The following is a 22,880-nucleotide window of genomic DNA, read 5'->3' as shown; positions in this document are numbered from 1 at the left end:
TTTTCTTCTCCTCGTTTTTCTTCTTCTCGTTCTTCTTCACGTTCTTCTTCTCTTACTTGTACTCTTTCTTCTTATTATTATCGTTCTTCTTCACCTTTTTCTCCTCGTTCTTCTTCACCTTCTTCTTCATTTACTTCTAGTCTTTCTTCTTCTTATCGTTCTTCTTCACCTTCTTCTTCTCGTTCTTCTTCTTTTCGTTCTTTTTCTTCTTGTTTTTCGTCTTCATTTCATCCTTCTCGTTTTTCTTCTTCTTATCGTTCTTCTTCACATTCTTCTTCTCTTACTTCTACTCTTTCTTCATCTTCTTCTCATTCTTCTTCTTTTCGTCCTTCTCCTCGTTTTTCTCCTTCTCGTTCTTCTTCTTCTCTTTCTTTTACTCTTTCTTCTTCTTTTCGTTCTTCTTCTCCTTCTGGTTTTTCTTCTTCTTCCCCTTTCTTCTTCTCGTTCTTCTTCACATTCTTCTTCTCGCTCTTCTTCTTTTCCTTCTTTTACTCTTTCTTCTTCTCCTTCTCGTTTTTCTTCTTCTTCTTCTTTTCGTATTTCTTGACTTTCTTCTCCTCGTTCTTCTTCTTCTCGTTCTTCTTCTCTTTCTATTACTCTTTCTTCTTTCTTCTCGTTCTTCTTCTTCTTTTTTCTTGACATTCTTCTCCTCGTTCTTCTTCTTCACGTTCTGCTTGTCGTTCTTCTTCTTCTCGTTCTTCTACTCTTTCTTGTTCTTCTTCTTGTTCTTCTCGTTTTTATTCTTCTTCTTCTCGTTTTTATTCTTCTTCTACTCTTCTTCTTCTGACAAGTCTTAGACTGAACTAATCTTGGACAACTGTGTGTGCGTGTTCGTGTGTGCGTGTGTGTGTGTGTGTGTGTGTGTGTGTGTGTGTGTGTGTGTGTGCGTGTGTGTGTGTGTGTGCGTGTTCGTGTGTGTGTGCGCATGTGTGCGTGTGTGTGTGTGTGTGTGTGCGCAGGCGGTGGAGTGCTACACTCAGGCTCTGTCCGAGGCCGGAGGTCAGACCCAGAGGTCGGCGTGTTCAGCTCTCAGCTGTCTACAGGTGGGTCTGCTCGTGGTCATAATGTTATGGCCGATTGAACGTCTTGTTCTTCCGCAGGCAGTGGAAAGTATCCGAGCAGTCGTGTCACTGTGTGACTCTGCTGACGAGGAGCTCCGTCACGTCGCCATAGAAACCCTCCTGACGCTCGGTGAGAATCTTCCTCCAGGCATGATGGGAATAAACTCTTTATCTTGTCGGAGCATTTACTCCAAATCAAAGTAGATGACGGTTCATGTTCAAGACTTCCTAGTATTACTCCCTCAGGATTTGTAGTATTACTCCCCGAAGCTTTGTAGTATTAGTCTCTAAGGATTTCTAGTATTATTCCCTTAGGATTTGAAGTATTATTCCCTGAGGCTTTGTAGTATTATTCCCTGAGGATTTGTAGTATTACTCCCCGAGACTTTCTTGTATTACTCCCTTAGGATTTGAAGTATTATTCCCTAAGGATTTGTAGTATTAATCCCCATGACTTCGTAGTATTACTTCCCTCAACTTTGTAGTATTACTCCCTGAGGATTTGTAGTATTACGCCCCACAACTTTGTAGTATTACTCGCTGGGGATTTGTTGTATTAATCCCCAGGACTTTGTAATATTACTTCCCAGAACTGTGTAGTAATATTCCTTGAGGATTTGTAGTATTACTCCCTTAGGATTTGTAGTATTATTCCCTGAGGATTTGTAGTATTACGCCCCACAACTTTGTAGTATTACTCCCTGAGGATTTGTAGTATTACTCCCCGAGACTTTCTTGTATTACTCCCTTAGGATTTGAAGTATTAATCCCCATGACTTCGTAGTATTACTTCCCTCAACTTTGTAGTATTACTCCCTTAGGATTTGTAGTATTATTCCCTGAGGATTTGTAGTATTACTTCCCACAACTTTGTAGTATTACTCCCTTAGGATTTGTAGTATTATTCCCTGAGGATTTGTAGTATTACGCCCCACAACTTTGTAGTATTACTCGCTGGGGATTTGTTGTATTAATCCCCAGGACTTTGTAATATTACTTCCCAGAACTGTGTAGTAATATTCCTTGAGGATTTGTAGTATTACTCCCCGAAGCGTTGTAGTATTAGTCTCTTAAGGATTTGTAGTATTATTCCCCGAGGATTTGCAGTATTATTTGTGTTTGAGTTCAAAGGTCGTTGTGATCGTTCTCAGGTGAGGAGGGGCGTCTGGCCTACGAGCAGCTGGACTCTCCCAGAGAGATGATCCGTTTAGGAACACGACGAGGAAACGCTGTCACCACTGCCTTCTGAAGACCCCCTTGAATTCACCGCATGCCCCCCTCTCCCAACCACACCCCCCATCACCCCTGACAGAAGATCCCCCCCCCACTGAACTCACTCTCTCACCCCCGAGGATCCGTTGTGTTCCACACACTTGAGTTTCCACGTGTAAATAACCACTCGCTCACATGTTTGTTCGATTAAATCTGCATATTTAAGTTTCACTTACACTTTTGTACAGTTTGTTTCCGGCGTGGAGGGAGAAGCGTGACCAATGTGAAGAAGGCAGACTGACCTTTGACCTCAGCCGTCACCGCCCTCTTCGCTCCAATACGATGTTATTGTCGGATCGCAGTCGAACAAGTGCAATTTCTCGATGTATACATATATATATACTGTATATATATATATATATATATACATATACATATGAAGCTTTCAGGCTTTTGTTAGAGGCGGGACCAGTGTGCGAGTGTTTCAGTGACGGGGTTTGTTTTTTTAAGCATAATTCTTTTATGAATAATTAAAGTCAATAATGTTTACCTTGAAAGGCTGAATATGTTTTAAATTAATATTTAATGCAAAGGGGTTTTTTTTCAGAAAAAAATATTTTCAAATTGAATAAAAAAATAAGAAAAACTACACAAAGTTTAAATTATCATTCAAATGATTTACAAAATAAATGTTATAAATTCAATATAAAAATGTAAAATATACACAATATAAAAACCAGACATTACCAACAGAGCACTGATTAAACTTAAGGCTCGATCAAGCAGCTCGGCGCTCCTTTAGTAATGTCTGGTTGCACTTTTACACATTTTTATACTGAATTTAAAAGGCTACGAAACAAAAAATATTAAAATTTTAACAATTATCTTTAAATATTTACGATTAGAATACGAAACCTAATTTGTCATTCTTTTTTAAATAAAAAAACAAATTCAACCTTTCAATATAGAAATGATTGAATAAAACCAAAAGTCACATATAGTCAAGTATTTAAAAAAACAACAACATTCCGACACTGATATACTTCCATACGTCGTAGTGTAGTATTCCGTGGACTGAAGCGTTAACTCAGGATTAAAACAACTTTCTCATCCTAACTACTGAAAATAAAGACTTTTATTATTTATTGTTCAAGTTTGACGGTTTAGAATCCTCCCTTGAACTGGAGGTTATTTTCCAATAAGATTCAATTCTTACATGACGAGCAAATAAAAAAATGTTTTGTTCTGCAACCAATTGAAAGTTGAATTTTCATCCAGCAGAATGTATTTTGAAAGCCTTTTGAACCCCTAAAGCACAAGAAAACAAGCCATAATAATAAGAAGTGAGGAACGACGCGGCGACACACGACCTCCGTGATGAACGACAGTATTTGAGTCGATCTGATCTTTTGTAACAATTGTGTTCCAAGTGTCTTCTTGGCTCCATCAGTGTTAGACGTCTGCAGACGTTCTGAACTTTGAACTGATGTCGGCTTCGTGCTCCTGGTGGCTCCAATGTTGTGGTCGACAGCGTTTGTTCTGCTCGGAAGTTGCAATAAAGTTTATTTTTGGATATTTCATGTTTGTAGTTTATTTGTCTTTTTAGGTTTTCAATATGAACTAAAGTTGTTTTAACATGTCTTACAAAATACAGTTAAAATATATACTTTAAAAGATCAAGACAACAGAGAGAATCAGGGAAAAGCTCAAATAAAAGTGTCTTGAGATGTTTCTTGGAGTCAGTAGATCATCAAACACAGATGTTTCTTGAAGGAGTCAGTAGATCATCAAACACAGCTGTTTCTTGAAGGAGTCAGTAGATCATCAAACACAGAGATGTTTCTTGAAGGAGTCAGTAGATCATCAAACACAGATGTTTCTTGAAGGAGTCAGTAGATCATCAAACACAGATGTTTATTGAAGGAGTCAGTAGATCATCAAACACAGATGTTTCTTGAAGGAGTCAGTAGATCATCAAACACAGATGTTTCTTGAAGGAGTCAGTAGATCATCAAACACAGATGTTTCTTGAAGGAGTCAGTAGATCATCAAACACAGATGTTTCTTGAAGGAGTCAGTAGATCATCAAACACAGATGTTTATTGAAGGAGTCAGTAGATCATCAAACACAGATGTTTCTTGAAGGAGTCAGTAGATCATCAAACACAGATGTTTCTTGAAGGAGTCAGTAGATCATCAAACACAGCTGTTTCTTGAAGGAGTCAGTAGATCATCAAACACAGAGATGTTTCTTGAAGGAGTCAGTAGATCATCAAACACAGATGTTTCTTGAAGGAGTCAGTAGATCATCAAACACAGATGTTTATTGAAGGAGTCAGTAGATCATCAAACACAGATGTTTCTTGAAGGAGTCAGTAGATCATCAAACACAGATGTTTCTTGAAGGAGTCAGTAGATCATCAAACACAGATGTTTCTTGAAGGAGTCAGTAGATCATCAAACACAGATGTTTATTGAAGGAGTCAGTAGATCATCAAACACAGATGTTTCTTGAAGGAGTCAGTAGATCATCAAACACAGATGTTTATTGAAGGAGTCAGTAGATCATCAAACACAGATGTTTCTTGAAGGAGTCAGTAGATCATCAAACACAGAGATGTTTCTTGGAGTCAGTAGATCATCAAACACAGATGTTTATTGGAGTCAGTAGATCATCAAACACAGATGTTTCTTGAAGGAGTCAGTAGATCATCAAACACAGATGTTTCTTGAAGGAGTCAGTAGATCATCAAACACAGATGTTTCTTGAAGGAGTCAGTAGATCATCAAACACAGATGTTTCTTGAAGGAGTCAGTAGATCATCAAACACAGATGTTTCTTGAAGGAGTCAGTAGATCATCAAACACAGATGTTTCTTGAAGGAGTCAGTAGATCATCAAACACAGATGTTTCTTGAAGGAGTCAGGTCATCAAACACAGATGTTTCTTGAAGGAGTCAGTAGATCATCAAACACAGATGTTTCTTGAAGGAGTCAGTAGATCATCAAACACAGATGTTTCTTGAAGGAGTCAGTAGATCATCAAACACAGATGTTTCTTGAAGGAGTCAGTAGATCATCAAACACAGATGTTTCTTGAAGGAGTCAGTAGATCATCAAACACAGATGTTTCTTGAAGGAGTCAGGTCATCAAACACAGATGTTTCTTGAAGGAGTCAGTAGATCATCAAACACAGATGTTTCTTGAAGGAGTCAGTAGATCATCAAACACAGATGTTTCTTGAAGGAGTCAGTAGATCATCAAACACAGATGTTTCTTGAAGGAGTCAGTAGATCATCAAACACAGATGTTTCTTGAAGGAGTCAGTAGATCATCAAACACAGATGTTTATTGAAGGAGTCAGTAGATCATCAAACACAGATGTTTCTTGAAGGAGTCAGTAGATCATCAAACACAGATGTTTCTTGAAGGAGTCAGTAGATCATCAAACACAGATGTTTCTTGAAGGAGTCAGTAGATCATCAAACACAGATGTTTATTGAAGGAGTCAGTAGATCATCAAACACAGATGTTTCTTGAAGGAGTCAGTAGATCATCAAACACAGATGTTTATTGAAGGAGTCAGTAGATCATCAAACACAGATGTTTCTTGAAGGAGTCAGTAGATCATCAAACACAGATGTTTCTTGAAGGAGTCAGTAGATCATCAAACACAGTTTCTTGAAGGAGTCAGTAGATCATCAAACACAGATGTTTCTTGAAGGAGTCAGTAGATCATCAAACACAGATGTTTATTGAAGGAGTCAGTAGATCATCAAACACAGATGTTTCTTGGAGTCAGTAGATCATCAAACACAGATGTTTATTGAAGGAGTCAGTAGATCATCAAACACAGATGTTTCTTGAAGGAGTCAGTAGATCATCAAACACAGAGATGTTTCTTGGAGTCAGTAGATCATCAAACACAGATGTTTATTGAAGGAGTCAGTAGATCATCAAACACAGATGTTTCTTGAGTCAGTAGATCATCAAACACAGATGTTTCTTGAAGGAGTCAGTAGATCATCAAACACAGATGTTTCTTGAAGGAGTCAGTAGATCATCAAACACAGATGTTTCTTGAAGGAGTCAGTAGATCATCAAACACAGATGTTTCTTGAAGGAGTCAGGTCATCAAACACAGATGTTTCTTGAAGGAGTCAGTAGATCATCAAACACAGATGTTTCTTGAAGGAGTCAGTAGATCATCAAACACAGATGTTTCTTGAAGGAGTCAGTAGATCATCAAACACAGATGTTTCTTGAAGGAGTCAGTAGATCATCAAACACAGATGTTTCTTGAAGGAGTCAGTAGATCATCAAACACAGATGTTTCTTGAAGGAGTCAGTAGATCATCAAACACAGATGTTTCTTGAAGGAGTCAGTAGATCATCAAACACAGATGTTTCTTGAAGGAGTCAGTAGATCATCAAACACAGATGTTTCTTGAAGGAGTCAGTAGATCATCAAACACAGATGTTTCTTGAAGGAGTCAGTAGATCATCAAACACACAGATGGTTCCAAAGCTTAGGAGCAACAGTCTGGAAGGATTTCTCTCCTCTGGTCCTGAAGTTCAGGAACCATCAGTAGATTCTGATCCACAGACCTCAGAGCCCGAGCTGGGGTGTAAGTCTGGATCAGATCACTGATGGAAGGTCTGACCATGAATAGATCTGAAAGTAAGAACCAGAATTTTAAAAGGATCCTGAAAGAAACTGGCAGCCAGTGAAGAGTTTGAAGGAGAAATGTGAGTTCTTCTACTAGAGCGGCTCAGAATTCTGCAGTTTTGTATGAACTGCAGGCGAGACACATCCTTCTTGTTTAGACATGAAAACACTGTTACAATAGTCCAGACGAGAAGAAACAAACGCATGGATTACAAGATCCAGATCATGTGACATTTTACTAAGATAGATCCTGCTGTAGTCAGTGCTGAAAACCCAAATCATGAAATTTGAGTCCAGAGCCGTTTCCCAAATCGCATATTTTTGTACTTAAACTTGGTATTTTAGTGCATCTCAATTCTTAGTATGTGAAATGTGCTCCATACACAAATTGTCACTAAAACGCCAACAAAACTGAGTAAGGATCGATGTAAACTTTCTACTATAAACGGCTCCATTAAATACAGAAGTTATTCATATACTTACAGGTGTATTTCTTAGCAGTAGGAAGATGACGGTGCCGATACTGGCGTAAATATCTTAATATTTTGTTTCTCATATTTCTTGATCCAAACAAAACATGCTGCCAGCAGGTGGCGATAGTTTCTACAACTGGTTGAAATCGTTAAATAGGAGCTTTTACATCATTTCCTGAGAATTTGCGTACTAGTGAGTACATATCCTGATACATACTAACTGACAGTATACTGTGCATGTGATTTGAAAGACAGCACAAGCGAGCAACAATAAAATGTCGTTTTGCTAGAAATAAAAACTTTATTTTACCGCTTCTGTATGTACAAGACTACGCAATAATCTGACATGTTATAGAAAAGATGTAAACACTTTAAAAATCTGTTGCTTTTTTTCCTCAGTGTAAAACAAAACAAAAACAATTTTAAAAAAAGCCGGGCGCACACGTGTACAGTTCAACAACGATGCTTCACACTAGTCGTCGTTCTCTCCAGTGTCGCCCGGTTCGTGGCACAGGTCGCACTCAACGTCGAACTCTTCGTCGCTGGAAAACTCTTCGCCTTCTTCCTCGTCATCATCATCATCATCATCACGGTCGTCTTCCTCCAGGGTGATCTCCTTCAGCTGCTCCAGGCTGTCTGGACTCTTGCCCGTCAGCCTCTGAAACCGAAAACAGTTTTACTACTTTAATCCATTTCCCCGCATTTTCAAATGATCAATAATTCAAACGATATTCTCGTCACATTTTATTCTTCGCTCTAAAAGAAAATTCATTCAAGTCACGTCCAATTTTCTCACTGTAGTTGCCACTTAAACAGAAGTTTTTACACACATTTGATGGAACATTCAGTTCATTTCTAAACATGTCAAAGCCGCGTCTCACCTCGATCATGTCGGCCATGTACTGGACGTGCTGAGCCAGATCCTGGAGCTCAGCGTTCTCGCTCTTCAGCTGCGAGATCCGTTCATTCTTCTCCTCCAGATCTTTGAACAACTGATCGGGTCAACAGTGAAGAGATTTGGAATATTACTGCTCACGCCAGATGCTAGTCGACGTGTCAACGAGTGACCGAGGAAGGAAGTTCGCAGGAGAAACTAGTCCACGTCACGATGTGGGATCGAACTGAAGAACTAAAACTGAAGAACTCTGAAGTAACTTCTGTGTCGAGAACATGAATCCATGTGAAGGTCATCCTCTCCATTTGTAATTTGACAGCCAAATGTAAATTTCTCATTCATACATTTACACTTTTAATTCCATTTTCAAATGGACCACGTGTATCATTTTAAAATCCTTCATGTGGAGCTGAATATAAATAATAAAACTCTACATTATAAATTAGCCTTTGCCTGTTTTTTGATACAAAACCCAAAAATATTTCAAATGAAAATCTCAAAGGCCGTGTAATTTAGTTTTGAATACTTTACAAATGTGAAAGTGTGGCCAAAAACAATACAAGGACTTGCAACTTTTAAAAGGCCATTATTCATTTATTTGGAGCTACAGAGCATTAGTTCAAAACTTCTGGGTAAGACGATGATTTTAGCTTTTGTATCATAAGTAGTTAACAACCGTTTTTGGCCTTCGGACCAATTACTTTTTGGTCTTAAACTGAGCAGCTCATGGTCATTTTTAGTCCAAGACAATCTGTAAAGTTCACTTCGTTCTCAGTCCTACAAACCTTGAAACCATTTGTGTTCGTTTTGTTAACCAAAAGTAAACGAGTCGACTACACCAAGTGAAATCTCATTCTTCATCCAAATTTCTGTATTATCTGATGGCTAATATATTAAATAGCGGCAGCTTCATGTACAACACTAAACGTTTAAGACGGTTTGCAAAAGGTTTTCTTACAGCACTTAATGCCGTCGTTCACAGACATGATACTAAACTGGCTTTTTTTGTCGTTACAAAGCTTGTTATTCCTTAAGGAATTGTGCATCAGTTTCTTCAAGTTGGCTTAAAACTGAACATGTCTGGAGTCACGGCAACCAACAGAAGTGCAAACAAGTTAAATTTAGCCGTCCGAACTCACCGTTTCGTTCTCCTTCAGCGTCTCAAACAACGCCCGGCGCCGAGTCTCTGCCACCTCTTTCCAGTAAACCTCTGGAGGAGCTTCTGCACGAAGAGAGAGTTTGAGGACGAGTGACGACGTCAAATGGATCCTGAAAACGCACCTCTGACCATGAGGTCAAACGCTTCTGTAGAGACGCCGTCGGCCGAGCACGCCGCGTCCTCCGTCTGCGTGGATTTGACCTCCACCTTCACTCTCTTCTGACCCCTCGGCTCAGAGTCCCACTGTTTCCTTTTGGGGACGACCTTTGCGGCCTTGAGACGTTTAAAGCAAGTGCACACTTAAATAAAGGATGCCGGTCCTTTTGTAAGCTGATCAATAATGTTTAATGCTTGAAAACAAGACCCATTTTTGTAAAGAGTCTTTGGCATTTCACTTTCCTCAGGGGCCACATTTTATACAGTGGCTTTGGTGAGGGGCCATCAAGCACAAATATTTTTGATTCTATACAACTTTCATTAAAAACAGGCTTCCCCAAATTTTTAATACATTCATTTTAAATCTTGATAGTAACACAAATCCATACTAGATGAGAAAATGAACATCACTATTTAAATTCAAGTAGCAAGTGGTCGATGGCAGCTTTGCACCTCTTCCTTGATTTTCTGGAACTCCTGTGTTGTTCTCAGTGTCATCTTGACTTTTAAAGTATATACTTTATTGAGTATCGTTTTGATTGTTTAAGCGCTTTGTGACCCTGGTCTAGAAAAGCGCTCTATAAATATAAATTACTCACATTATTGCAACAGTTTATTTTAGTGTCTTAACAAGAAGGATCGTCTCGCCTGCAGTTCATACAAAACTCTGCAGCCAGAATTCTGAGCCGCTCTAGTAGAAGAACTCACATTTCTCCGATCCTTAAATCTCTTCACTGGCTACCAGTTTCTTTCAGGATCATTTTAAAATTCTGGTTCTTACTTTCAGATCTATTCATGGCCAGACCTTCCATCAGTGATCTGATCCAGACTTACACCCCAGCTCGGGCTCTGAGGATCAGAATCTACTGATGGTTCCTGAACTTCAGGACCAGAGGAGAGAAATCCTTCCAGACTGTTGCTCCTAAGCTTTGGAACCATATCCGTGTTCAAACGTTTGAGTCAGTAGATCAAAGACATTTTCATTTGTTCGGGCTTTTCCTCAATTCTGAGACTCCTGTAATTGTGTCTGTTATCTTGACCTTTTAGGTATACATTTTATTTAGTATCGTTTTGATTGTTTAAGCGCTTTGTGACCCTGGTCTGGAAAAACCAGTCTACAAATATTACTCACTCCTCTACTTCTCATGATGTCGCTTTCCTAGTCAGACTCTATGCTTTTACTCCCCACTTTGAGCGGTTCTCATGTAAACATTTGTAAACAAGAGCAAAAACTAGTTAAATGTTGCCATAGTTATGATTTAATATAGCAAAATATTTTAGAAGCTATACATACTGACTAAATATCACCTAAAGTTCTTATTTTCCTTTTAATTGTGTACTTTTAAGACTAGTAAGGAAGGGAATTACAATTTCAACTACATGATCTTAAAACTGGTGAGAGCCACACGAACACGGGTGAGGTTCAAGAATACCTTAAATGAAGCTTTGAGGTTAAAAATTACGATTGTGTGTATACAGGTGCTGGTCAAATTATTAGAATATCATGAAAAAGTTGATTTATTTCAGAAATTATATTCAGAACGTGAAACTTACATATTATATCAATTCATTACACACACAGTGATATATTTGAAATGTTTATTTCTTTTAATTTGGATGATTAGTACTGACAATTACTGGAAATCCCAAATTCAGTATCTCAGAAAATTAGAATATGGCGAAAAGGTCAGATATTGAAGACACCTGGTGCCACACTCTAATTTGCTAACTAACTCAAAACACCTGGAAAAGCCTTTAAATGGTCTCTTGTTTTGATTCTGTATGACACACAATCATAGGGAAGACTGCTGACTTGACAACTGTCCAAAAGAAGACCATTGATACTTTAAAGAAGGAGGGCAAGACACAAGGTCATTGCCAAAGAGGTTGGATGTTCCCAGAGCTCTGTGTCCAAGCACATTAATAGAGAGGCGAAGGGAAGAAAAAGATGTGGTAGAAAAGAGTGTACAAGCAAGAGGGATAAACGCGCCCTGGAGAGGATTGTCAAACAAAACCAATTCAAAAATGTGGGGGAGATCCACAAAGAGTGGACTGTAGCTGGAGTCAGTGCTTCAAGAAGCACCACGCACCGACGTATGCAAGATATGGGCTTCAGCTGTCGCATTCCTCGTGTAAAGCCACTCTTGAATAAGAGACAACGTCAAAAGCGTCTCGCCTGGACTGCTGCTGAGTGGTCGAAAGTTATGTTTTCAGATGAAAGTAAATTTTGTATCTCCTTTGGAAATCAAGGTCCCAGAGTCTGGAGGAAGACAGGAGAGGCACAGATTCCACGTTGCCTGAAGTCCAGTGTAAAATTTCCACAGTCAGTAATGGTCTGGGGTGCCATGTCATCTGCTGGTGTTGGTCCACTGTGTTTCCTGAGGTCCAGGGTCAATGCAGCAGTCTACCAGGAAGTTTTAGAACACTTTATGCTGCCTGCCGCGGACCAACTTTATGGAGGTGAAGATTTCATTTTCCAACATGACTTGGCACCTGCACACAGTGCCAAATCTACCAGTACCTGGTTTAAGGACCATGGTATCCCTGTTCTTGATTGGCCCGCAAACTCACCTGACCTTAACCCCATAGAAAACCTATAGGGTATTGTGAAGCGGAAGATTGCGAGATGCCAGACCCAACAATGCTGAAGAGCTGAAGGCCATTATTAAAGCAACCTGGGCTCTCATAACACCTGAGGAGTGCAACAGACTGGTCGACTCCATGCCACGCCGTATTGCTGCAGCAATTCAGGCAAAAGGAGCTGCAACTAAGTATTGATTGCCGTACATGCTGAAACTTTCCATGTTCATACTTTTCAGTTGGCCCACATTTCTAAAAAATCCTTTTTTGTACTAGTCGTAAATAATATTCTAATTTTCTGAGATACTGAATTTGGGATTTTCAGTAATTGTCAGTACTAATCATCCAAATTAAAAGAAATAAACATTTCAAATATATCACTCTGTGTGTAATGAATTGATATAATATGTAAGTTTCACGTTCTGAATATAATTACTGAAATAAATCAACTTTTTCATGATATTCTAATAATTTGACCAGCACCTGTATAAATAAAACCCACCTGCTGTGGAGACCTCCTCACATTCTTGTTTACAGCCGATGCTTGCAGGACCTTCAAGGTTGGCCGTGTGGTCGAGGCTCCCGGGGCTTTTTGAGACGGATTAAAAAAGCTCTGAAAGTAAAAAAACAGAAAAGTTACCAACAATAAGTGAACCTGCAGCCAGAACAACAACAAGTTCTGTACGGACGTGTTAATTATGAACCACGTTTCAACAAACACTGCACAGGTTAGGCTTCAGCTTGCGTGGAATAACTTGAGAACGAGCAGCAGGAGTGTGGGAAAGACGGGTCGCGTCGCTTAAACCAGCGTGGGAAATGTTTCTCCTCAGTTCATTAGAGAAGTTGGTTAATGTTTGGCTGTTACTGCCGAACATCTTAACCTCTGGAGACACTGGTTAAACCCTGGTGTCGCGTATATACACGCGAGAGAATCACATTTTATTACTCAAGCATTTAAAAGCTGGTCAATAGTTCTGGTTCGTTTCATGTTCATTTTCATATCAGGTACACGGTCAACAAATCTCTGATAACATTTTTAAGTTCTCACTTGAAAAAACATTTAAAAGGGGATTAAATGTTTATTACAACCGTCATATTACAAGATATAAATTGATCTGCAAGTTTGCCAATATACCTTTTAAATTAATGGATTGCAAACCATTTTTGGAACCAATTTTTATGCGACACAAGTCGGTCCGACAAGCCATGTTCACTGAAAATGTTCATCACTTCCGATTGCAATTTCATTAATTCAATCAATTAAAAAGTAGATACACTTTATTGATCCCTCTGGAGATCTGCGGCGGGAAATTTGTTTTTCCAGAAACACGGACGATAGATTCATAAACGAACAATGTACAATAAAAACAAAAAACTGTTCCATTGGTGTATATCTAAACAGCTTTTAGTGTTTGTTCAAACAGGGATATTCATTAGAGTTTCCATTGCATATTTTGAGACATTTTCCATTTAAATGTTCATTAATGGATTAAAAAAGTATTTTAAAGTATATTCCAAAAATGAAACCTTGTTTAGCAAGTGTTTAAACGATAGATTTTAAAATTTTAATGACATTTTAAAAGTGGGATCTAACAAATAAAAAAGGTTACGACTAAAATAATGAAGTTCGTATAAAGTGGACGAGAAATTAAATGTTTTAATCGGTTTTGATAATTCCTTACTTTATTTTTAATGGCAGGAATATGATAAACGACACTGGAATCACGTTTATAAGACTTTCATAGAAATTGTATTTACAACATAAAGGGTAGAAATGATCGACGGTTTCATTCGCCATTTTCTTTTACTCACTTTAAAATTTTCGTTGGTGTCGTGTTGGCTGAGCTTCATCTTGCCGGTGGAAGTCATGGTCAATCCTGCAGGAGAAAGATAGTTTGTGCGGAGAAGACATGAGAAGAATCGTGTGGAAGGAGAAGCGAACATGAAGAAGGAAAACACGACAAAGAAGTCGTTCTTAACACGGTTTAAACGAGGTTTTCTTCTCCCTTATTTTAAGAAACGTCTTGTAAAGCATCATGAGTCTCGACACGAGCTAAGAAAGGTAAGAACCAACCACACAAATACGTTTAAAAGTCGTTTATAAAGTGACTCACCTGATAAAAAATGGAGTCGAATCTTCAGGGAGCGATTGACGCGGACTGAGAAGCTCGCGCCAGACGCTTAAATACGCCCGTTTAGTCACGTGATACGGAGCCAATCACGGGGTTGCGCCGTTTCTGCACGTCACTTCCTGGACAAATCATTATTATATTATATATAATACTTCACACCGTCTGCGGACCGGTGTTGTATATACTGTATTTATATATTCATGCGCAGTTGTAGACGTTTCGAGTTTTTATTCAACGTTTAAACCGTTTATGCGAACAATTGTATTAGTATTTGCCAATGAAAGATAAATAAATGATGCCTTAAATATATATATATATATATATATATATATATATATATATATATATATATATTAAATTTCAAGAATCATATATATATTATATTTTGTGAATAATAATAAAATAGAAATTGGAGGTAGGTCATAGTGCTAACTATATATATATATAGGAAGATACTGCTCTGGGTTCGATACAGGGCCGGGTCTAGGCAGGGGCAAGAGGGGGCCTGGCCCCCTCAAATAAATGTTGTGCCCCCTCAAGATCTGTGGCTGCCCCCTCATACATGCCTGTCTAGACCCGGCCCTGGTTCGATAACTGATTTAATGAGCCGTTAGACGTTTCACTGTACATGCCGTGTGTACTTAGACTTGCATGGCTTAATCTAATATATATATAGTTTTATATATAGGAAGAGTATGTACTTTTTTGAGTATTGTTTTGATTGTTTAAGCGCTTTATGACCCTGTTCTCGAAAAGCGCTCTATAAATAAATATTACTTACTTACTTACTCTATTCATTTGTTAGCACTATGACCTACCTCCAATTTCTATTTTATGCTTCTTATTTTCACAAAATATAATATATATAAATATATATACAGTATATATATACATATATATATAGTTTTATATATAGGAAGAGACTGCTCTGGGTTCGATAACTGATTTAATATACTGTATATATATTTAGTTTTAAATTGAACGAGGATAAGCTTTCTTCTTCTTCGTGGCTGTGAAAAAATATTGATCAATCGCTTTCGTGCCCTTAATTTCACGTTAAACAATGATAATAAACGTTCACTTGACGTCAAGCATGTATTTAAATGAAGATCTAATCATCATTCAGTGATTAGTCGTCGTTTGTTTCATAAGATAAGAGACAAAGAGCATCTTCATCACCAGGCAAACAATGGACAGAAAAAAAGAAGAAAAGACAGAATGGACTTTTCTGTTTGAAACACTATAATGAATGTAACATCTCGCGTTACCTTTTAATGTCGATGTGTTTTGAAATGCAAAACTATGAAAAGTTGAGAGAGGATAATAATAACAACAAAAATAAAAATACTACTTAAATTTCTACTACTACTACTACTAATAATAATAATAATAATAAGTAATATTTAGTCTTCAAGTGTGTTTCGACCTGTATACATTTTCTTCTGTTTATACCAATAAACCAATAATTTATATCAAATAGAAAAAAATTAATCAAACACAACATACCTGGAGCTTAAACATATAGATCAAATAAATAAGTAAGTAATATTTATAGAGCGCTTTTCCAGACCAGGGTCACAAAGCACTTAAACAATCAAAACAATACACAATAAAATAAATGCTTTAAAGGTCAAGACACTACAACCTTGTGACCCAAGTAATATTTGAGGTTCAGTAATGTTTTGTGCTTGAGGCCAATGTACACATTTTTAAACGTGTGAACTGAAAGAAAGTGTGCAAACTTCCTTCAAACTGGTTTAAACCAGGATATCACATACTCTGTACAGTGTAAATATCATATAAAATATCTTTGCCAAATAACATCATATAAGGTGAGAGAAAACTATGACAAACCTGTTGTCAATGATGACACGTTAACACTAAAAAGCACCTTCAGTTTCAAAATGATACACTTGTGTTGTAAGGAGAAGTTGCGTTGCTCATAAGTACAACAAAAAATAAGTTTTTACTTTGTTTTCATCTCCCCCTTTCTGTGCTTCTGTAGTTTGCACATTTAATTACATTTTTTCTAATACTACCTGTTATCGTCTTGTTATACATTTTTATTGCTTTTGATATATTTAGAATTATTTTGAATGTTTGTTATTCTATGGTTGTTTATTATCACCGAGAGAGAGAGAGAGAGAGAGAGAGAGAGAATTGAAGTTAGTAGATGAACCTTCTCTATTTATTTCAGTGTATTCTTAATTTACCTTCAACTTCAAAATCTCTTCATCTCTTTTTTATCAGGAGGGAGGGATGGATGGATGGATGGATGGATGGATGGATGGATGGATGGATGGATGGATGGATGGATGGAGAGGGAGGGAGGGGGGGATGGATGGATGGATGGAGAGGGAGGGAGGGAGGGAGGGAAGGAGGGAGGGGATGGATGGATGGATGGATGGATGGATGGATGGATGGATGGATGGATGGATGGATGGATGGATGGATGGATGGATGGAGAGGGATGGATGGATGGATGGATGGATGGATGGATGGATGGATGGATGGATGGATGGATGGATGGATGGATGGATGGAGATGGATGGATGGATGGAGAGGGAGGGAGGGAGGGAGGGAGGGAGGGAGGGGGGATGGATGGCTGGATGGATAGATGGATGGATGGATGGAGAGGGATGGATGGATGAGAGGGATGGATGGATTGATGGATGAGAGGGATGGATGGAGGGGGGATGGATGGATGGATGGAGAGGGATGGATGGATGGAGGGAGGGGGGAGGGATAGATAGATAACAATTCATCCAATTTATGAATAATAAAGGAAAATAAAGTCAATTATTATTTTCTGCACGTAACTGGCATAAAAGGACATGCGTTACACCACATGTGCAGTAGGGGGCGAGATAACATTTAAAGGGCGTTTTTAAACCACCGAGTAAACAGAGAATGGAAGGAGAAGAAGAGGTGTCGCCGCGCAGCCATTTTGAGGCAGGCCGTTTACCGAGCAGCAGCTTTGTGTGACGATATTAGCTCCTCCAAAGAAAAATACGCTTCGAAACCAAACGCAAACACGTTGGACGGCGCGTCGTTGAAATGGGTCCACCGGGAGACAGAACACGCCACTCGTTGACTGAAAGAACTGGGGACTCCAGCTGGGTGGTGGACTTATCTTGACATGGCGTGTCGCGGGGCGAGTCGTGGCTTGTGACGACGGAAGAAAAAGGAAGACCGCGAAAACACCTCCCGGACTCGAGTGAGGGGGAGGTTGTCGTTCAAACGTTTCGGGGTCGAGCACTAAATCCCATGTTTGATTTTGTTTTCGTCGACGTCGTTTGCGAGATACCGACCGAGGCTAAGCTAGGCTAAGATGCTAACATCAGGCAGCAGCGAGTGAGTCGAGCCGCAGGTCGTTGACACTGAGTCAAGGAAGACATGTAGACGTGCGAGAAGATGATTAAACGTTAGCCAGAAAAAAAAAAACCTCGGATAGGAATCTCGACCTAAATCCGCCAGGAAATAAAATGTAGCTTCGCAGTTGGTTCACTACTAGTTAGTGTCGGAGGCTTGCTAGCTCACCTCGGCTAGTGCTAAAAATACCCCCGAATCATGACTCGCAGGAGTGACGCTGGTGCCAAATGAGTGGCAGTGAAGCTCATGAAAAATGTCGACTTACTTTTCCCGTGGTCTTCGATGTTAACCTGTGCCAACATCTCCCGGGCATCTGTAGCGATCTAGCCATGTTCGTCCATATTCCCAAACCGTCCGTCAAAGCGCATTCAACACAGTCTCTACTTTGGAATGGACGCAGCCATGGATGAGGGACTCTGATAATATGACCCACGCTGTTAAACTCTCGGCTGTTTAGTCCGCAAACATATCAGTTATAGTTGTAGTTTTCAAACGCTGACTAGGGTCTGCCACGTCGATCGGTTCAGTACCTGCTGCGAGGTCACCTTTTGACAGGTGCAAGTTTTATTTTGAGCACACAATTGGCTTAACACGCACTGGTTTGTTGAATAATCCCACCTGTCAACTGCCGTTTATTGAAAATGACTTGAATTAATTTTGACAGTTGTAAGGGTCTAGATGACCAGATGCGTGGGTAGTTCGCACCATCCTTAAACGTATATAAACAGTAGAACGTGGACACGTTACTCGGGTCCTTGAAAGACAAAAATCAGTCCAAAGATGGGGGACCCTACGTCACGCCGAAATCAAACCAGGAATCGACTTCGAGCTCAACTGCGGAAGAAAAGAGAATCTCTGGCCGATCAGTTTGACTTCAAGATTTATATCGCCTTTGTTTTCAAAGACAAGGTTGGTCGTATGGTGACGACGCTGATGACTCCCACTAACACGTTTTGTATTTTTCACTCCCGACAGAAGAAGAAGTCTGCACTTTTCGAGGTGTCTGAAGTGGTGCCCGTGATGACCAACAACTATGAAGAAAACATCCTGCGAGGTGTGCGAGATTCCAGCTACACTCTGGAGAGTTCCATAGAGCTCTTGCAAAAAGACGTCGTGCAACTACATGCGCCGCGCTACCAGTCGATGCGGAGGGTGAGTCGCCGAACCAGTCGAGAGGCAGAAAACGCAGCGTTGATGTGTCGTTTCTCGTCTTTCCCAAGGACGTGATTGGATGCACGCAGGAGATGGACTTCATCCTTTGGCCACGTAACGATATTGAAAAGATTGTCTGCCTGCTGTTCTCCAGATGGAAGGGCGCTGAGGATGAACCGTTTAGGCCTGTTCAGGTAGATGACATGATGTAGTTACACTTTATAAAAATGTTGGTCTGAAGTGGAAGTAAATGCCATTAGAATTATTGAATGTTTGAATTTCAAATCTTGTAACTGAACCTTCTATGCATTGGTTTCTTTTAATTGAATACAACAATTTATGTTAAAGCAAAATTAATTAATTAAAAAATGTAATATTTATATTAATGTTTCCTACACAAAGTTCTTATTTATTTTCCAAACTCATTATTTGTTATTTAAATCAAATGTTTGAAAAATAATATCATCTTGCTAGACTAATATAATCGAGCACCGAGCCACTCGCTCTAACTTTTAAATCCACACAAAGCCGTACAACTACCATTAAGAGCAACTACTTTGTCACGTGATTGTCTGCATGTCGCATGATTGGCTGAAAGTTTAATCCAGTAGCTCGTTTCTCTGGTATAATAGTGTCACTTGGCAAAATCAACAGAGATTGATTTTGAAAATATTGAATTCATATTGAATTGGATGTGCTATGTGTAATAAAATGTATCCGTTTTAAAATGAATAAATCTTATTCAACTTTCAATATAGTAATTATTGAATTAAATTAAAGGTATTCAATGCTTTTAATGAACATTTCACTCGAAAAATAAAGTTTCAACATAATTAAATGTTAAAATTCATCCATTCAATGTACTTATGTCACTCGTATACTTTTATAATCTCATCCAATAAACTTTGTCTGGTCCAGGCCAAGTTTGAATTTCACCATGGAGACTACGAGAAGCAGTGCTTGCTGGCGATGGGTCGTAAGGACAAGGCTGGTATGGTCATGAACAACCCAACTCAGTCCGTTTTCCTCTTCATGGATAGACATCAACTACAGGTGAGACACTCGCTGGTCTACTGTCAACTAGGGGTGTCGACGTCTGCTTGTGTAAACGGGTCAATGTTTAACAAATCAACCGTTTACATGTATTTTTCTTTCTCCTCCTACTTGTTAATTTCTCACCAGTATATACATGATGTGTGATGTACAACAATTCATACAAGTATTTATTGTACTTCTATAGGGGCTTAAAATATAAATGCATTTCATAATTAATGTAATGCTGCTATCTAGTTTATCCATCTTTTGATGTATTTTTGATGGTAGTTTATCACATAAAACTAGTTTGAGGTCAGAAAGAACAACTAGAATGAATGCATGAGAAGCAGCGGATTATAATGTGCACTATCAATTGTGCCTTATGTTCTGATTTAATGTTATGTTGGCTATAATTTAGACTAGGGCTGCACGATATTGGAAATAAGTGCGATATTTGATATTTGTGTCTTGAATTTCGTTACCGATATTTATGCGAGATTTTTTTCTTTCACCTAAAAATGTAGCCGCGAGTACTGTAGTGTAGGGTTTAAAGAAGGAAAATGATGAGATATTTCCCTTTTGTTTATTTGCGTGCCTCGGTGTCGACATGATGGTATAAAAATATCACTTATAACGCTCAGTCTCGCGGGACTTGCATCGGTTTCCCGCCAAACTTAGCGACATCAGAGAGGAGCCGCCGGCGCATTGCGATATCACCAAATCAATAATAAATCCACCTCCTTGTACACGCACACGTAACGCTTTATAAATGACGCTAACAACTTAGCTCGTAAGCATACGGTGAAGACGGACAGGTTTGTTTGGAAGTTCACGATCTTCTAAGAAAACAACTGAGACGAGATGAAAAGTTCTTACAATATGTTGCTTTAACAAAGGAGGTTGAAAGAGACGAGTGACTGGATCACTAGTGTTTGACTAGATCATAAGTTAGTATTACTTCACTGGATCACAAGTGTTTGACTAGATCTGAGTTAGTATTACTTCACTGCGCCGCACAGTTGACAGACGGACGGAGACGTAAACAACAACGAGACATAGAAGTACAAATTGAAGACTTTACAGAACGTGACACTGATTGATCGAAGTGCACATTTATGAAATGCTTAAATGATAAATGATCGCACATGTTCTCTATATGCATATCGCGCGTGACAACATCGCGTTATCTATATATCGTGCAGCCCTAATTTAGACTATATCATTCGACTGATTGCTACTGGAAGTGCTTTGATGTAGTAGCCTATCGACTGTATTTATGTGGTTAATGATCGTGTATAACCCTTTTTTTGTACTTATTTCTGTTGTTAAGTACCTGTCTCTAAATATGACTATAGGGCATATATATATATATTATATAAAATGTGTATAAACAATTTTTAAAGCATATTATAGCTCCTTATGAAAGCTAGTGTATAGAAGAACAACTGCATTAGACGCTCACTGGTCACACGGGTAGAAGGAAATGTAAAGGTGACACCCCTACAGTGAACCATTCTGTAAACTGGGGTCTCTGAAGCTAAATGGCTGAACCGCCTCTGATGTCGTTCATTTGTGCTCTCGTGTGGCGCAGACTCCCAAAACCAAGGCCACAGTCTTCAAGCTGTGCAGCTTGTGTCTGTACCTGCCCCAGGATCAGCTGACCTGCTGGGGTGTGGGAGACATCGAGGACCACCTCCGCCCCTTCATGCCCGATTAGGGCTCCCCCCCGCTCACCCACACCTTCAAAATTGATGTACTCCACCTGTTTTCCTTTGAAAGATTTGAACTTGTGCTTGGATCTTCTTTTTTTTGTTCCCTGCTTGTTCCCACCTCACCTTTCCCTCCTTCAAGTCCTCCCTTCCATTTTTTTTTTTTGGGATTGGTTCCTCTTTTTTTCCCCTTTGAAATCCCTGCTCATTCCCTTTAACAGTTATTGTTTTTTTTCATCTCAACCTGCACGAACATTAATTTTGAGTGGTTGGTTGTTTTCTCGGAGCCACGCCGTCTACAGCACCGAAGGGACTTTTCATGCTGCATCGAACCAGGAGCGACACCATAACCATGTCTTCACTGTGGTCCTCGGACGAGTCACCTGCCAGGTGTGGTGGGAGGATCGGTCGAGTCCGTCGGGCGCTTCTAGAGCAACTTTACTGAGGTGGAAGGACAGACGTGTCGGGTGTGAAGGCACCTAAGATTACAAGATGAACAGTTTTCATCAGATCATTCAGTGTAGCTGTTGGTTTTTTGTTAATGAGCCACGTTTGTTTCGTTGCAGAATTACACACAATGTTTCAATGTCTTTTTTTTTTTTTTGTTGAGAGAATATCAAACGGGCCTGTGCTGGTCATTTGCTTCACTTTTACTTTAACTGAACTGCTTGGACACGCGGGTGGGTGAGGGGATTAAAATGGCTAACAAATTTGCTAAAGTGTTAAAGCTCAATATGCTACGACGATCATTTGTTAAATTGAAATTTGGTTGACTTGCTTTTCAGGCTGATACATTAAAATTTGTTCAGTGTGTTCATTTAAGTAATGCTTGGTTTTCTTTCTGCCCATGTTTGTTCTGAATTTAAATGTATCTTTTGTAGACGCTTAAAGGTTTAATAATTAACATTACAATATATCACTTTTTAATAGAATCCATTTATAGAACGTCCTGTAAATAATTTAGTTTTTGCAATAGTAAAATTATAATTGTGTATCACAATACAGGCTCTACGGTACGATATATTGTGATACTGTAGTAACACGGATGTGTAGTATTGTCCAGTACTTGACTCGGTGTTGTATTTACAGACCACCTGACTCTTGATGAAGTCGTAACTGCTTTCATTTGTTTTCAAACCAAAATATGTCCAAACATCAGCTTTTAAAAGCTGCTGGACTCACTGTATCCTCTCCTCCTCGGTCATCACCAGGATTTTACGGAATTTCATTCTAATTCCCTTTAGCTGCGGGAGACGTGACTGCCATCTAGTGGC

At 39.1% G+C, this 22,880-nt stretch overlaps 3 protein-coding genes across 5 annotated transcripts in view; 2 read left to right on the top strand and 1 right to left on the bottom strand.

Annotated features, from left to right (window-relative positions):
* Nucleotides 1-3,851, top strand: part of ripor2 (RHO family interacting cell polarization regulator 2) — a 90,252-nt gene extending 86,401 nt beyond the window's left edge. For all 3 annotated transcript variants that reach the window (XM_087786293.1, XM_087786294.1, XM_087786292.1), the window contains 3 exons: nucleotides 960-1,043; nucleotides 1,101-1,191; nucleotides 2,213-3,851. In XM_087786293.1, the coding sequence (XP_087642419.1) occupies nucleotides 960-1,043; nucleotides 1,101-1,191; nucleotides 2,213-2,310 (273 nt within the window). In that variant the 3' untranslated portion in view covers nucleotides 2,311-3,851. The remainder of the gene's footprint in view (nucleotides 1-959; nucleotides 1,044-1,100; nucleotides 1,192-2,212) is intronic.
* Nucleotides 3,852-7,598: 3,747 nt separating this feature from the next.
* gmnn (geminin DNA replication inhibitor) lies at nucleotides 7,599-14,451 on the bottom strand. The gene is made up of 7 exons (XM_087786287.1): nucleotides 14,321-14,451; nucleotides 14,019-14,083; nucleotides 12,709-12,819; nucleotides 9,593-9,743; nucleotides 9,451-9,533; nucleotides 8,298-8,408; nucleotides 7,599-8,074 (listed from the first exon to the last, which is right to left on the bottom strand). Exons 2-7 carry the CDS (start codon nucleotides 14,073-14,075, stop codon nucleotides 7,889-7,891), a joined length of 699 nt encoding a protein of 232 aa, XP_087642413.1. The 5' UTR covers nucleotides 14,076-14,083; nucleotides 14,321-14,451; the 3' UTR covers nucleotides 7,599-7,888.
* A 2,830-nt stretch (nucleotides 14,452-17,281) lies between these two features.
* c3h6orf62 (chromosome 3 C6orf62 homolog) lies at nucleotides 17,282-22,385 on the top strand. The gene is made up of 5 exons (XM_087786286.1): nucleotides 17,282-18,619; nucleotides 18,686-18,862; nucleotides 18,931-19,056; nucleotides 19,781-19,915; nucleotides 21,489-22,385. The coding sequence occupies exons 1-5, from the start codon at nucleotides 18,491-18,493 to the stop codon at nucleotides 21,612-21,614; spliced, it is 693 nt and encodes a 230-aa protein (XP_087642412.1). The 5' UTR covers nucleotides 17,282-18,490; the 3' UTR covers nucleotides 21,615-22,385.
* Nucleotides 22,386-22,880: the final 495 nt, after the last annotated feature.

The sequence above is a fragment of the Callionymus lyra genome, chromosome 3, assembly GCF_982586985.1.
Source record: "Callionymus lyra chromosome 3, fCalLyr1.hap1.1, whole genome shotgun sequence".
NCBI classification, from domain to species: domain Eukaryota; kingdom Metazoa; phylum Chordata; class Actinopteri; order Syngnathiformes; family Callionymidae; genus Callionymus; species Callionymus lyra.
Note: the sequence above shows the minus strand (reverse complement) of the source record. Positions and strands in the feature narration are given on the sequence as shown.

Excerpts from the sequence above, each read along its gene's own strand:
- gmnn (XM_087786287.1), bottom strand. The coding sequence starts at position 14,075 with ATGACTTCCACCGGCAAGATGAAGCTCAGCCAACACGACACCAACGAA. Across the intron at positions 8,409-9,450 it reads CGCTGAAGGAGAACGAAACG|TTGTTCAAAGATCTGGAGGA; the intron begins GTGAGTTCGGAC and ends TGACCCGATCAG. Across the intron at positions 8,075-8,297 it reads ACATGGCCGACATGATCGAG|AGGCTGACGGGCAAGAGTCC; the intron begins GTGAGACGCGGC and ends TTTCGGTTTCAG.
- c3h6orf62 (XM_087786286.1), top strand. The coding sequence starts at position 18,491 with ATGGGGGACCCTACGTCACGCCGAAATCAAACCAGGAATCGACTTCGA. Across the intron at positions 18,620-18,685 it reads CCTTTGTTTTCAAAGACAAG|AAGAAGAAGTCTGCACTTTT; the intron begins GTTGGTCGTATG and ends CACTCCCGACAG. Across the intron at positions 19,916-21,488 it reads TGGATAGACATCAACTACAG|ACTCCCAAAACCAAGGCCAC; the intron begins GTGAGACACTCG and ends CGTGTGGCGCAG.